Source organism: Eptesicus fuscus, chromosome 22 (genome assembly GCF_027574615.1).
Source record: "Eptesicus fuscus isolate TK198812 chromosome 22, DD_ASM_mEF_20220401, whole genome shotgun sequence".
Lineage (NCBI taxonomy): Eukaryota > Metazoa > Chordata > Mammalia > Chiroptera > Vespertilionidae > Eptesicus > Eptesicus fuscus.
In genome coordinates, this window is record NC_072494.1 from 5,215,930 (window position 1) to 5,230,509 (window position 14,580).

The window sequence follows — 14,580 nt, forward strand, 5'->3', positions numbered from 1 at the left end:
CACATAAAAACCCAGAGAAAATCTCAGTGAGGGTGTGTATTAAGAACAACTACTCTGTCACACTACAACTTTTATCATTTCACATTTAGCGCACTTACTCTAAAAAGCTCAGGTCTACAGGATACACTTTCCAAACCAGCCTGTCCTTGGTCCTCCTGGGAGGCCGGCCGAGGACGTTAACTAATTTCACGTATAACCCTATGAGGAAGGCGGCTACCAAAAGGAGCATCCATCCGAAGAACTCAAGTCACGAGGAAGGTGCAGGAACTAGCATTTCTTGAACATCCACTGTGTCAGCCACTGTAACAGGGCGAATGACACAGACCTGGCCCTCGTGGAGCGACTAGCCAGTGAGGAAACAAGCAAGTCTGCATTTACAAATGCCTGACTGCCATGAAGGGCAGCGTGCATGGCCGGGGACCCACTTTGTTTTAAAGAGTCAAGGAGGGTGTCCCTGATCTGAGATCTCAAGAATGACCAGTTCTGACTTAGCCCGCCGGCTCCGTGGCTGAGCGTCGGCCCCTGGACTGGGAGGTCACGGTTCCACTCCCGGTCAGGGCACATGCCGGGGCTGCGGGCTCCGTCCCCAGTAGGGGGCCTCTCCCCACCAGTAACACTGTGGCTTCTGCCCGGAATCCTTTCCCCCCGAACCCTGTGCTGCGGCTTCTTCTTATGCTTCAGGTTCCAGGGGCTACCACCTCAGAAGGGCTTTTTCTAGCCATCCTCTCTAAACGAGGCCTCCCCTTCTTATCCCCTGTCTGATCGCCCTCTTCGCAGCACCATCTCAAAACAGCTGCTTTAAACTCTCCTTTCCCTGTCTCCTCCACCATGAGACCACGTGGCTCAGAGTTCCAGCCCCAGCCCCAAGCTCAAGGTCGGGCATATAATAGTCACCCAGCAAATACACGTAAAATGTGCAAATGCACAGGAATCAGCATGAGTATGTATGGCGGTGAGGGCGCCAAGGTCTAGGACAGTGGTCGGCAAACCGCGGCTTGCGAGCCACATGCGGCTCTTTGGCCCCTTGAGTGTGGCTCTTCCACAAAACACCATGGCCTGGGCGAGTCTATTTTGAAGAAGTGGCGTGAGAAGAAGTTTTAAGTTTAAAAAATTTGGCTCGCAAAAAGAAATTTCAATCGTTGTACTGTTGATATTTGGCTCTGTTGACTAGTGAGTTTGCCGACCACTGGTCTAGGATCTGGATGGCGGAGGAAGAAGCTGTGTGATTAAGGTGAGGGGACAGTGAGGGCAGTCACTGTCCCAGGAGCCCCGAGCCATCCGTGTGGATGCTGCCAAACAGAAAGAGGGAAAATAACCTGGAATTAGAACATTGAAAGTAAAGTGTCTTTTCTTCAAAAACAACACTTGGCAGGGTAGGGAAGCTGGACGGAATGATCATGACCTACCAGGTTTTCTATGGAGAGCTGGAACTGCCTGATTTCACGCAGGGTCTCGTTGTCTCTCTTCACTTCGTTCACATACTGTGCCAAGTCCTGCGGAATAAAGAGAAGGGACAAAAAGAAGGCCCATGAGATCGGAGAAGAGATGAGAGCTGTTGGAAAGAAAACACATCATTCCCTTCAGAGCAGAAAAAGTACCATGGCTTTTCGATGGCAATCGAAGCAATCAAAGCTGCTCACCAAGAGCAAGTTAAATAGGTCTGGAGTACAGCCCGGCCAGTGTGGCTCAGTGGTTGAGCATCGACCTATGAACCAGGAGATCACGGTTCAATTCCAGGTCAGGGCACATGCCCAGGCTGCGGGCTCGATCCCCAGTGTGGGGTGTGCAGGAGGCAGCTGATGCATGATTCTCTCTCACCACTGATGTTTCTCTCTCTCTCCCTCTCCCTTCCTCTCTCAGATCAATAGAAATGTATTTTTTTTTAATGTCTGAGGACAGCTGGGAAGACCAAAGAGGTGTCACTTACCTCACCCTTGAGAAGAACAGGAAAAAAAAAAAAGTGGCCCCACGCAGAACAACAGAAAGGGAACCAGGTCAGGAGAATGTACGTTCCAAACACATTAACAGGCGACGCTGGGAGGAGGACATTTCATGCGGGTTGGAATAAGGGCAAAAAGGAGGGCTCAGGCGGGAGGGGAAGGTAACAGAAAATTAGACAAGGAATCTGGCAGGACTGCTTTCCGCCGTCAGTTCGTGTCTTTATTCCTGGGAGCCTTCAATTGAGTCTCCTTTGAAAGGAGAGGGGGTAGAGGAGAGAGAGAGCAGAGAACTCGGTGAAACAGGGCCTCGTTCACACTGGCCGCCTTCCTCCCTGGGCCGCCGCCTATTTTTAAATGGCTGCCCCCATTTCGGAGGAAACAGTATCGAATCTTCCACACGGTGACCAGCTATTTTTATTGTACGCGCTCTCGATTCTCCTGTGTTCTGGGGTCTTTTTCATCATCTCTGTTCCCTTCAGTTTCGTCTGAAGCAGCGGGAACAGAACTCGGACAAAAGGCAGTTTTGAACTTTGTTCTAAATGAAAGTCTGACTTTTCAGAGCCTGTATCTATAAATGATCTCTTTAAAATTAGACCCTTGGTATGACTTTTTATAACAATAAGTAACTGGGTGATAGGCCCTGACGGGGCGGGTACAGAGCGGCGGAACAGGGCTGGCTGGGAAATGGCCCAGAGACACGAAGAAGCTTCGTCACCGCCTCACAGTCACCTCGCGTGTTGCTCTGAGGACACATTTGCTTCTGTTTTAAATTAGGGATGAATATTTCCTTCAAAGTCCAGCACAGCGTGGAAGTCGGGTCTTACAGAGCCCCCAGGTGCTCAGAAAGTCGGCCTCTGTCTACTGGTCATTCCTGACTTTCAGGTTTCCCTGAGCATAGAAACCCAACCTGAACCTCACGTGCACGGACGCTCAGCACCCACAAAAGGAAGCCTGGCAGAGGCCTCAGCTGAGGAAGCACGTCACACCCGTGTTCCGCGGGCACCTGCCCACCTGATGATTATACAAGCCGGCTGCATTCTATTAGTGACCATGCAGAGAATGTCAACGGCAACCACAATACGAAAGGTTATGGAAGTTGTCATAACATTCATAAGTAACAAAAATTCTTTTCGCCCAGCCAGCGTGGCTCAGTGGTTGAGCATCGACCTATGAACCAGGAAGTCACAGTTCGATTCCCAGTTGAGGCACATGTAGACTTGATCCCTAGTGTGGGGCATGCAGAAGGCAGCTGATCAATGATTTTCTCTCATCATTGATGTTTCTGTCTCTCTCTCTCTTCCTTTCTGAAATCAATAAAAATATACTTTTTAAGTTATTTTAATTCACCTGTTGGTTTTATGTGTTTTTGTCTAACAATTAAATTCATCCAAGTGTATTTATTTCGGTTAAAAACTATTCAACTCTCCCCACCAAAAACAAAACTATACAAATACTTACGTATATTATAATATACTAGCATTCCCGTTGCAGGAAAAATCCTGCAATAGAGTTTCCTGCTGCACTCTACCCCGCCCCGCCTCCGCTCCTCCCTTGTCCCCCGGCCCACCTTCTCCGCCAGCCCGCCCCGCTCTCCTTCCTTCTCCCCCAGCCCTGCCTCCGCTCCTCCCTTCTCCTCCCCCCGGCTTGCTTGCTTCTCCGCAGCTTTGCTCCCTTCAGCATCTCTTGGCTTCTTTCTAAGCTGTCTTGATATGCAAATTAGCCACCACCTTTGTTGGGGTAATTTGCATACTCGTCCTGATTGGTTGGTGGGCGTGGCATGGCTGGTGGGCGTGGCTTGGGCGTAGCGAAGGTGCAGTCGATTTGCATATTTTTCTATTATTAGGTAGGACTAGTGGCCCGGTGCACGGATTCGTGCACATTGAAAGGGAATCTGGTGCGGGTGGACCAGATTCAGGGCCAACAGGGCCCCAGCAGTAAGCTAACCCACAGCTGATTCTCTGAGGAATCGGGTTCCCTCCTCCCTCCTCTCTGGGTCGGGGTGTGGAAGAACCAGATTCAGGGCTGACAGGGCCCCAGCAGCAACCTAACCTACCGGTCGGAGCGTCTGCTCCCTGTTGGTCATTGCGCATCATACCTACCGGTCAAACGGTCACTTAGGCTTTTATATATATAGATGAGCATGCCATGCATATGGATTAGCAGAGAGCATGCTCTTGTTTTTAGGCAAGAATAACAAACACAAGCAAGGTCACGGCGCATCGCTTCACCTTCATTGCATCCAGAGCCAGTTTCAGATTCGCCTTCTCTGTGGGGTCGGTGGTATGCTTGACCAGTTCCTGTTTGGAAGACACAGTTTAGTGCTGTTTTCATCAAATTAACACCCAAACATAAGGAAGAAAACATTTAAAAATTAACCCTTTATGTAGGTTTGGTGCAGCCACAAACGATAGAGAAGTTCTCAAAAAACTAAAAATGGAACTGCCTTATAAGACTCAGCAATTACGCTCTGGAAATATATCCGAGGAAACCCAAATCACTAATTTGAAAGGATATATGCTCCCCTATGTTCAGTTACAGTGTAATTTACAATAGCCAAGATCTGGAAGCAACCCAAGTGCCCATCATCATGGGACTAAACATACTTTCAAAATTTAAAGTATAAAACAATCCAAGAGGAATTAGAAAAAAGTTTGTTAAATTTCATAGAAGTATAGTCACATTTCATACTTTTAGAAGTCTGTCTAAAACCCTGTGATACAAACAGATGTGTCCTGAAAACTGCACCTTCTAAACCCTTCCATTGGTGTTTAGTAACCAACGTCACTAAATAAATTATTCTCTTATTTTGGACAGGTTTTTAGTGCCACGATGTCTCAGAAACTGATCGCTTTAGTCTTCCTTATTATTTCTTCATAAAATCCAATTTGAGTAAAGTTGCTCTGAGTTTAGGTCTCATACATGTTTTAATGCGTTTTAAAGAAATAATCAGGGTTTGAATTTCTCTGATTTCTCAGTAGAACAAAAATAGGGATGACTAATAATTCTGCAGCTACAGTGTAAGAAATGTAATATGCAGGAGGTCCAAAGCACAGAAGACTCCAAATCATATTTCACATGCAGGTAAGAGACCTGTTTAAAACAACATTTCACAAGCGTCAGCAGAGTAGATAGGCTAATGCAGTAGGACATTCCTTTGGAGCAGAACTAATGAGTCTCCTGGTACGGCCATCAAATTAGATTTATAAGACTCTCCACCCTCATTAGAGGACTAACCGTGGAAACCATAAGCTTCGGGGTTATAACGAGAATCCCTTCAAAATACAGGTAGCCTTATTATCATCTACTAGAGCAGAAAGCAACCCAGAATCTGACACCTCTCTCTGTAGGTTATGGTTATCAGGCAAAAGTTCTCGCAGAATTAACCTGCCGAATCCGGGTGTATAGCAATATCGAGAGTCTAGTAAGTGATTAGTACCAACTACAAAGGACTTGGCTGAAGGGGTCTTCATATTTGTTTTGACTTGATTATTTAATTTTTAAACCTGTCTGGAGTCGGCTCTGTTTGAGGGACAGGAAGTGTGACCTTGTGAGAAATGAGAATCACCTTGGCTTCAAGGAAGGCAAGTTTCCAGCCGTTATTTCCCATCACGCCCCACTGATCACTGAGAACTGCAAGGGGATCGGGCCCCAGACACGGCGCATCGGGCACAGAGTGGACGCCTCATGAACATTTTGTTGACGGAACGAATGAACAGGGGCTGTGAGTGACGTACCTGCAGGAGAAGGTGGTACTTCAACACGCGCTGCATGGGGACCACGAGCAAGTCTCGGAGCGTGAACTTCCCATTGTTGGCCCGTTTGGAACATTCCTAGTGAAACGTGGTTTTTAAAACGTGCGTTAAAAACCCTGTTAGCTTTATCAAAGGGGGTCATAAAGCCAACACGAAAAGACCATACACAAAACTGTGACTGCATGAGAAACATCTCCTTTTCCTTCTTAACAAGCCTTCTTTCTAAAAAATAGAAAGCACCTACCATTAAAAACCAAAAAACAAACCAACCTCGGAGCATTTCAGCTCTAAATATGAATCGATAAGAAAAACTCTTTATGTATGAAAGAGTCTTTCCTCTGGGGCCCTCCAGGGTCGTCCTCCTCAGAGGCTGATAGCTCTGCCTTGTCCCCAGTATCATCCACACCCCGGCCCATCCGACCCACATGGGCCTCCCCACCAACACACCCTGGTTCCCTCCAACTGCCATTGCTTGGTCCAGCTCCCCGCAGAATCCAGCATTCTCCTCAAGAACTACACTTCTAGGCCTTTAGTAACAACCCCAATCAAAATGATGCTCTCTCTCTGCGCCTTGTGGGTCTTTTCATTCTTGTTGTACATAATCCCTTCCCCAAGATGTCTCCCATACCTCTAAGAATCTAGTATTTGCTTAAGTGTTTGTTGAACTGAATGAAATGAAATGATTGACTCCAAAAATATGCCCAAGTGTAAACCTACTACTACAGGAGTCAATGTTTCAAAAGCCTCAAGTTTCTTTTTTTTTTTTTTTTACCTCCCTCTATTCTTTTTTAAAAGTGTATTTTAAACTAGTACTTTACTGTTTCTCACATATCTATAGAGTAGTTCAAAAAGAATGGCTCAGTTGCTTGAGCATTGTCCTGTGCACCAAAAGGTCACCGGTTTGATTCCAGGTCAGGGCACATGCCCTGGATGTGACCTTGATGCCCAGTAGGGGGCGTGCAGGAGGCAGCCGGTAGATGTTTCTCTCCCTCTCTGCCTCTCTCTCTAAAAATCAATTTAAAAAACAGAGCTCATAAAAATATTATTAGTGGACAACTTAGTCAGTCCAAAATCCTCAGACAATTGCACATCCCAGACCAAGGAATTTGGGAAGGAGCTCAGGAAAGGAGTTATGGTCAAGGAAATACTCCTTAGCTCGTGACTTGGTTTCCCTGTGCCCACACTTAGCTCTTCTGGAACCTAACACGATGTATCACCAGAAGCGGTAAAGCAAGCTCCATCAGCTCTAATGACCGCAGTGCCTAATGAGCGTCTGACTGAGGCTCTTAAGCAAGAAGAAATGCCGGCTCGGCCTGGCCAATTGCCGCAGGTCACTGGAAAGGTAACGATTGCGCTGATTGCTTGCTTCCACACATTAGAGAGCGTTCTGGGCCATGGGTCCCAAATGGGAGGTTAAACTGTTAATTCTGCGGTAATGATGGGTCTCCTCTCCCTGTAAAGTCCCGCCCAGTGACCGTACTCTGCATGTTCAGCTCCTTAAAACAGGTGGCATCTGACACGTCCTGTACTATGACACCTAAACACGGCGTCAGGAGCAGAAGCACTACACACTCACAATTCACGCTGAATGTGATGGAAGTCGGTTTAAAACTGGTGGGGGGAAGCTAGTTCCTTTCAGTCCTACGTCACAGGCTTTCTCAGCCCCAACGTCAGGAAATGACCCGCATCCATCTCACACTCAGGGGCTCTGATGAGATGAGCTCGGGAGGCAGCCACAGCCTCAGGTTGTCCCACCGCTGTCACTTCCACCACGTGGTTATTGCGTAGAGGTAGCTACTAATGCCCTTTACAGAACGGCCGTGAGATTATACTTAGAATATTATACTTAGACTACATGGGGAAGCGAACCGTCGCACTGAGCGTGAAAAGGAATATCCTGCTCTTAGGTTAGTCCATAAACCAAGAGACAAAACAACAGGCACCTCTAATTTCAGTTTGACGTCCTCTTTCGTCTTAGAGATGTAGTCCAAGCTGGAGATGGCCGACTCCACGGCGCTGCAGTACTGCCCGTAAATCACCAGCCTGGGAGGGAAGGAGACAGAGGAGGAAATCTCCAGGACAACAGAGCCCGGGCATGGAAGGGGGAGAGGCAGGACTTCCACCTCTGAATCCGCAGCGAGGGAGACACACAGCAAACCTCGCCTGTGGGCACCCCCTGCCTCGGTAACCCCGGCCAGCGGCTCACTCCCAGGCTCTCTCAGCTCAGCCTGCTCGCTTCTTTCTCACACACACCACACAGGCAGCCATCGAAGGAGGATCGCCACAGTGATGGGATTAAAAATGACTCCTTTATTTCTGCATCTGACCGGGAGTCACTGCACGGACATTCTTACAGCAGGTGGATTTTAAGAACTGGCCTGACAACCGTAGTTGCTGAGTACAAATATACACACCAAGTGAGATTTAAAATTTCTGGCTAAGCTCCTGTTACGTAAATGTCTACTCACTATGCTGTCCACCGGAAACTAATATAACGTCGCACGTCAGCTGCACAGTGCCCGTTAGAGGTCACCTTTTCACTGTGTACTCACACACAGAAACCAGGTTGCTATGCTACAATTGTACCGTGATCTTTACTTATGACTCCATTCATTCATAAGCCTCCTACCCGTCCTCCTTTTTTATTAGGAAAATGCATTCTCTGAAGTGGGGTCGAGGGGCCTGAACTGTGGGGGGAGATGTGTCGTCGCTCGGCAGGGACTCAGCCTGCTCCACAGAGGGGCCCCGGAAGGACACAGAAATTTCCCAAAGAGGCTGGGAAGCTTAACGTTTCTTTTAACTCTACTGATAAGTCCGTGTTTGTCTGATTGTCGATGCAAAGCAATCGATGAGCCACTTCTGAGTCGGCACTAGGAACTCTGGTGCTTGGTGTAACATTTTAAGCTAAGTTCCTAACTCATGTGAGCTGTTGGGAAGATTTTTTTTTTGTAACTGACAAAGGGAAACTGACTATAGTGTGAATCAAACACCCCACGATGGAGAATGATAACATATTAGAGTTGGAAAAAGCTCACCCACAGCTGACACGTACGGATGGGGAAAGGAGGCGGGCGAGTTAGCGAGACTCCCTGAAACCCAGAGGACTCCGTGACAGGGTGGAGAGTCCGCACTGACGTGCAGGGCAACCACCTGCAGTGTTTTTCCTTTTCCTTCTTTCCCTTTTTTCTTACTGTCCTGTCACACACAGAGCTCAGTGCCACCAGAGATCCCCGGTCCCGAGTTCTAGCCGCTGCCCCACGGTGTCGCCATGAACAGTGGTGATTCCTAAGAGCAGTGTTCACACCGACCCTCACTACGATTACCAGCGAAGAGCCCCAAAATTTTAAATTCGGAAGTTACCTTTCCTTGTAGTTAATGAAAATCTGATACAAGTTCTGGTCGTTCTTATTTACGATGGAATCGTGAATTTCTTGCATTAGGTTCCGATGAACTTTTACAAGTTCCTTAGAAAAGAAAGCAAGGTCAAGGTTAGTTAGAAATCAGAACCAAAACAAAAAAATCACCGGAACCCAGAACCCCTAATGCTGCTAGAATTGCCATCCAAGGACACGCTACAGGTACTTGGCACAGAAATCTGCTCGCATCCACACCCCTAAAGAGGGGAGGGAGAGGAGGGGAGGAAGGGGAGGAAGTGGAGAGAAGGAAGAAAGAGACGGGGAGGGAGGAGGACAAGAGAGTGACAGGCCACAGGAAACAGCAATTTCAGATCTGACTTGAAATGCCAATGTCCTGTGCGAAAGAAATGATTTCACTGGTTATTAAAGGGTAATTTATTCCTTGTATAAAAATATGCACAGCTCATTTTCATTTTGTAACTGCTTTAAATGTTTAAATTCAACTACCTCAGTGCTTAATGTTTTATTGACAAGATAAGTGAGGATCGTGTCCTCGGGGCATGGAAATGTGGATTTGCGCTTTGGTCAATTAGTGGTGTCCCAGGCCTGAGCCGACAACAATCGGGCTAAATCACCAGCCAACTGGGGCAGAAATGAGGGGCAAATACATTGGACGAGGAGGCTTACCCGAGCTCCTCACAAGGCAGAATGACAGGCAAGTAATTTCCAGTCAGACGGTCCTGCCTGTCACAGCCAGGAAATGAGGACATGGAGCCAAGGGGGCCGTCCCCCACTATCTCCTTCCCTGTGCCCTGAGAATCCCCCCGACCTCACTGCCGAAAGGAACCAGGAACACGTTGGGCCTGTCATTTGGCTGGGGGGGGGGGGGGGGAGGGGTATTTGTTTATTTATTTTTATTGATTTCAGAGCAGAAGGGAGAGCGGGAGAGAGAAACACCAACCATGGGAGAGTCATGGATCACTGCCTCCTGCACACTCCACACTGGGAAACTGAGCTCCCAACCTGGGCCTGTGCCCTGACCGGGGATGGAACCGTGACCTCCTGGTTCATAGGTCAACGCTCAACCACTGAGCCACGCCGGCCGGGCGGGCCTGTCCTTGGCTGAGGCTCATGAAAAGGCCATAAGAGTAAGACCTGTCCAATGGGGTCCTCGGTTACAATGACCGCATTTGGGTGGTTCAGGATCCTCATCTTCCTAGACGTGAACTAGGTTATACCCTAACCATCCACCTGCCGTTGTGACCTTTCTCCCTGCGATGTCACAGATCAGTGAGAATGTCTTCACTGAGCCCAAAGGAAGGACGAGACCAGCGTGCCACCGCTAGCTGACTGGGCACGTCCGCAATGTACGTAGCAGAGGCAAAACAGACCAGACGGGGCAGTCAGGTGATGCAAGCACGCCTGCACATAAAGGCTGACATATTGTACGTGAAAGCTGTACAGTAAGACAAAGCCAGCTCCACAGGCCTCGGAACATGAGTCTTGCCCAGCATGACTTCAGTTGGCATAGCGTTTGGCTGGCTTCATGCTTCCAAGTAAATATTCTCTTAGGATGAAAACACCATTGGAAGGTGCTCTGAAACTTGAAATGCTTACATAAACCTATTTTAAAAAAAAGGTTCCGTTAAAATAGACTGTTGAGCCCAGTTGGGTGGCTCAATGGTTGAGCATTGACCTATGAACCAGGAGGTCACGGTTCGGTTCGATTCCTGGTCAGGGCACATGCCTGGGAGTTAAGGTTGATGTAACTGGAAGCAGAAAAGAGACACCAAGACAGTGGAGGGATGGTAGGAAGCAGAGGAGGCGGAAGGAGCCAGGACAGTGTCCGTAAGATGGGGTCGAGGGGCTGGAGGAGCCACGGAGCAGTGAGTGGGCCAGAGGGGACTCCCACAGACACAGACAAGCCCAGGGACTGTTTAACTGAGACTCCCTCAACATGAATCTTACCCACGTGTCTTCTGCATGTATTCTGAGTGACTTTTGGTTAACAGTATGACTTACCAGTTATTTCTTGAGAATATAGCTATAAGAACTCTAGAGGCAGAAAACAGAGTCAAAATTCTTAAAGAATACCAGAGAATGCTAAAACAGGGATCCGGAACCCCAATGAGGATTCTATAGAAGTACCCCATGCTTAGCTAGCATAGTTTCACTTACGGGAATGTTGATGAAGACAGAGTCAAATTCTGCTGCCGTCAGAAATCGTTTTAGTGGTGCCATGAAGAACTACCGGGGAGGAGAGAGAATGAGAATTAAGCACAACTCATCCTAATCTAGATAACAGATTGTCATCAACAAACAATAAATATCGACTGAAAGTCAGTTGTTTGTCAGTATTATGAATGCCCAAGAAACAGCAGAAGCTATTTTCTCTGCCTTGCAAATTATACACTTGAACAGAGATAGAAAGACATAAATACGAGTTAATACATTTAAAGCCTAAAATACTTAGGGTGGTGAGCACACAATGGAACAGACAGATGATGTATTATAAAATTCTATAACTTCCATGACCGAGAAGTAGAGTTCTATTGTGTTCACTGCCATATTCTCAATCCCTGCACGAAGGGACTAAAATAAATCTATAATAATAAAAGCGTAATATGCTAATTAGACCGAACATCCTTCCAGGTGTCCTTCCTTCCGGACAAGGCTGCAGCAGGTGGGGGTCGAGACAGAGGCAGCAAAGGCCCCCCCAGCTACAGCGGTGGCAGGCGGGGGCCAGGGCCAAGGCCCTTGCACAAATTTCGTGCATCGGGCCTCTAGTCAATAAATAGTTGTGGAAAGATTAACCTGCTTTGAGATCTGTAAACCCAAAGTTCTCTGGAAAATTAGAACACACATACACATACACACATACACACATACACACATACACACACTCACACACAGAGGAAACACTGAGCCCAACACATTCACCATGTAAGGCAGGAGGGGCCTCAAGAGTGACACCTGATTACTTACCTTCTCTATCGACTCCAGTGTTTCTGTGTATTTTTCTTCCGTCTGCTTAATTTCTGCGAGGCAGCAACTTCGTATGTCATTCTCTGGACATTTCTGCAATTAGAATGATCCCGTTAAAATTAATCAAATTCATGTGTTAATCTCTCTGGCGGTCGCTAGAAAGAGATCAAAACCATTGCTGGTTTTCTGAGCTTTCTATTTCTAATGAAACACTAACCGAAAAATCGACATGGTTATAACTAGGTAACCTTGACTTGTTACTGCAGCTGGAGCCATAGAAACGTGGCATTTTACGGGTCAAAACAACCATGGGAAGTCGCTGGTATAATCCTTTCATTTTACTGGTAAGGAAACCAAATCTGAGCGATAAATGACATGTCGCCCAGCAAAACAATAGCAGAGGAGCAATGGGACTTAATTTCATGGGATCATGGAATTGTATTGTTTTGAAAGAAAATCTTCTGTTACAAAGCAGGTAAACATTCTTTTAGATTTGATGTAGCCTCAAATATACACATAACGGGCCAAGGTAAGAAAGAAAACAAACAAAAAAGCCATCCCAGCGGAAGTTACATAAACAATTATATTGAGTCTTTAAAACTGTCACTTTTCCAATAAAATACCCAGAGTAACTAAAAAAAAAACAAACAAAAAAACAAGGTGAGTGCCTACGGGTTGCTGCGCCTCCTCCGCTTTCATCAAGTCCTCGTAGACCTCTCCGCCTTCGTCTTCCCCGTACACACAGTCATACAGGCCCTCCTCGTCCTCCACGCGGGTCTCGCTGGAACGAAGGGCACAGGGGGAAGGTCACTGTCTGGCAGGAAACGCACGAGCCAGAAGCAGCTTCCTGGGTTCCCAGGAAATCCAGAGGGGACATACAATGGAATTCGTGGCGTCGAAGGCCCTGGGGACGGCCCGTCCCTCCTAACAGGGACAATGACAACGACAACAGCACCCGACAGCGCACAGCGCCCGTGACCCTCTGCAGTGGGAGCCCCGGCCCCCAGGCCCGGCGTCGGGGTGCGGTCAGGAGGCACCAGCATCGCGGTGAACACGTCGAGAGGACAACAAGGCGTTGGACTTGCCCACGACAGCACAGGTGCGTGCAGGGCCGGGCCTGAAACAGTGTGCCTCCCGCTCGGGATGCTGGCCACACTAAGGAAGGCTAGGACCGGAGAAGATGGGGAGCCTAAGGGGACCTGGGACGTGACAAAGAGTCTCTCAGAGGCCTCACTCTCTGCAGGCTTCTCACTGCCAAGACCTCGTGCAGTGGGCTTCAGACCACGTTCCTGTCCGAGGGCACCTTCCTTGAGCCTGCCACGCGGGCACGGTCGGTCCTGCCTCTCCAGGAGAGGGGTGCAGTGTCGGCTTAATGTCCCCTCACTGCCCCACTCCCCGTCTCCACCGCCTACACGCCTGGGAAGGGCTCACATTTTACCTGGCGGCGGCCTGCCTCTCTGCTCCTCAGAGCCCTGCACGCGAGGGCCACACAGAGGCAACCAGCAGCCCGTGGGGGTCCACTGTCTCGGACGCTTTCCCTTCCGGGTCTGGGGGTGATTCTTACGCACCTCAGCCACCAGCCACTGTCCCCTTCCCAGCGCTCTGCGAACACACACACACACACACCACCACACACACACACACACACACCCGCAACCCCGCTACAACCCACAAAGGACGCAGAAGCGATGCGGGAGCTCACGTACTCTATCAGGTCGGGAAGGGCTTTGTAGATGTCCTCATCATTGACGCTCTCTTCTGTCGGGAAGGGCCTGGAGGGCGGGAGAGAAGGAGGGCGAGGAATCAAGGTGAGCCGGCGGCATCCAGGCCGGGCACTGCCTCATGCACCATGTCAGCCCGCCTGCCGCCAGCGCGGGCCGGTCAGTCACCACATCTGACAGCGTCTGGGGTTTCTCCCAGTGTGGCTGGGTCTGGGGGTCCCCGGGGAGACCAGGCACTTGCTACCCCAGGGCATCAGCAGCAGGTTTGCTGGTCACCCCAGTCCTCTGAGCAGCTGGGGACAGGCTGCTGTGCTTAGTGATCCCCCCCACCCAGCCACAACTCCGCAGGCTCACCTCCTGGCCCCCCATCGGCTCCCCAGCAGAGAGCAGGCCTGCCTTAACACCAGCTCTTCTCACTTTCGATGCTGATGTGACTGACAAATGACTGGGTAGCAAGCACCCTTCACAAATAACTGGGTGACAATCATTCTTGACAAACAACTGGGTGACAATCACTCTTGACAAATAACTGGGTGACAACCTAATAATGAAAAGGATTAGAAGGAAGAATACTGTGCCCTGTATAAATGATTACTGACTGATATATTCTTCTACTTAGACTTTAAGGTGTTTAAGTTGTGTGTGTTTTTTCAATTATTGGGTAAATGACCTCAGGGAGAATAGGATGTTTTCTCTGCCCCCTGTTCAAAGGAAATCACTGTCATGGATCCCCTATTCCCAGCCATGAGCATCCTTTTTGCCTCATGCTTCTATGACACTTTTGATAACATGCACATAATGCTCTAAATCAGGGGTCCTCAAACTT

At 48.6% G+C, this 14,580-nt stretch overlaps 1 protein-coding gene across 1 annotated transcript in view; it reads right to left on the reverse strand.

Moving 5' to 3' along the window:
* Positions 1 to 14,580, reverse strand: part of VAV3 (vav guanine nucleotide exchange factor 3) — a 169,210-nt gene that overhangs the window by 99,979 nt on the left and 54,651 nt on the right. Inside the window, exons 4-12 of the mRNA XM_008147095.3 lie at positions 13,740 to 13,805; positions 12,706 to 12,814; positions 12,034 to 12,126; positions 11,227 to 11,295; positions 9,053 to 9,156; positions 7,636 to 7,735; positions 5,675 to 5,770; positions 4,169 to 4,237; positions 1,407 to 1,493 (exon numbers count right to left, since the gene is read on the reverse strand). Coding sequence (XP_008145317.2) covers positions 1,407 to 1,493; positions 4,169 to 4,237; positions 5,675 to 5,770; positions 7,636 to 7,735; positions 9,053 to 9,156; positions 11,227 to 11,295; positions 12,034 to 12,126; positions 12,706 to 12,814; positions 13,740 to 13,805 — 793 coding nt within the window. The remainder of the gene's footprint in view (positions 1 to 1,406; positions 1,494 to 4,168; positions 4,238 to 5,674; positions 5,771 to 7,635; positions 7,736 to 9,052; positions 9,157 to 11,226; positions 11,296 to 12,033; positions 12,127 to 12,705; positions 12,815 to 13,739; positions 13,806 to 14,580) is intronic.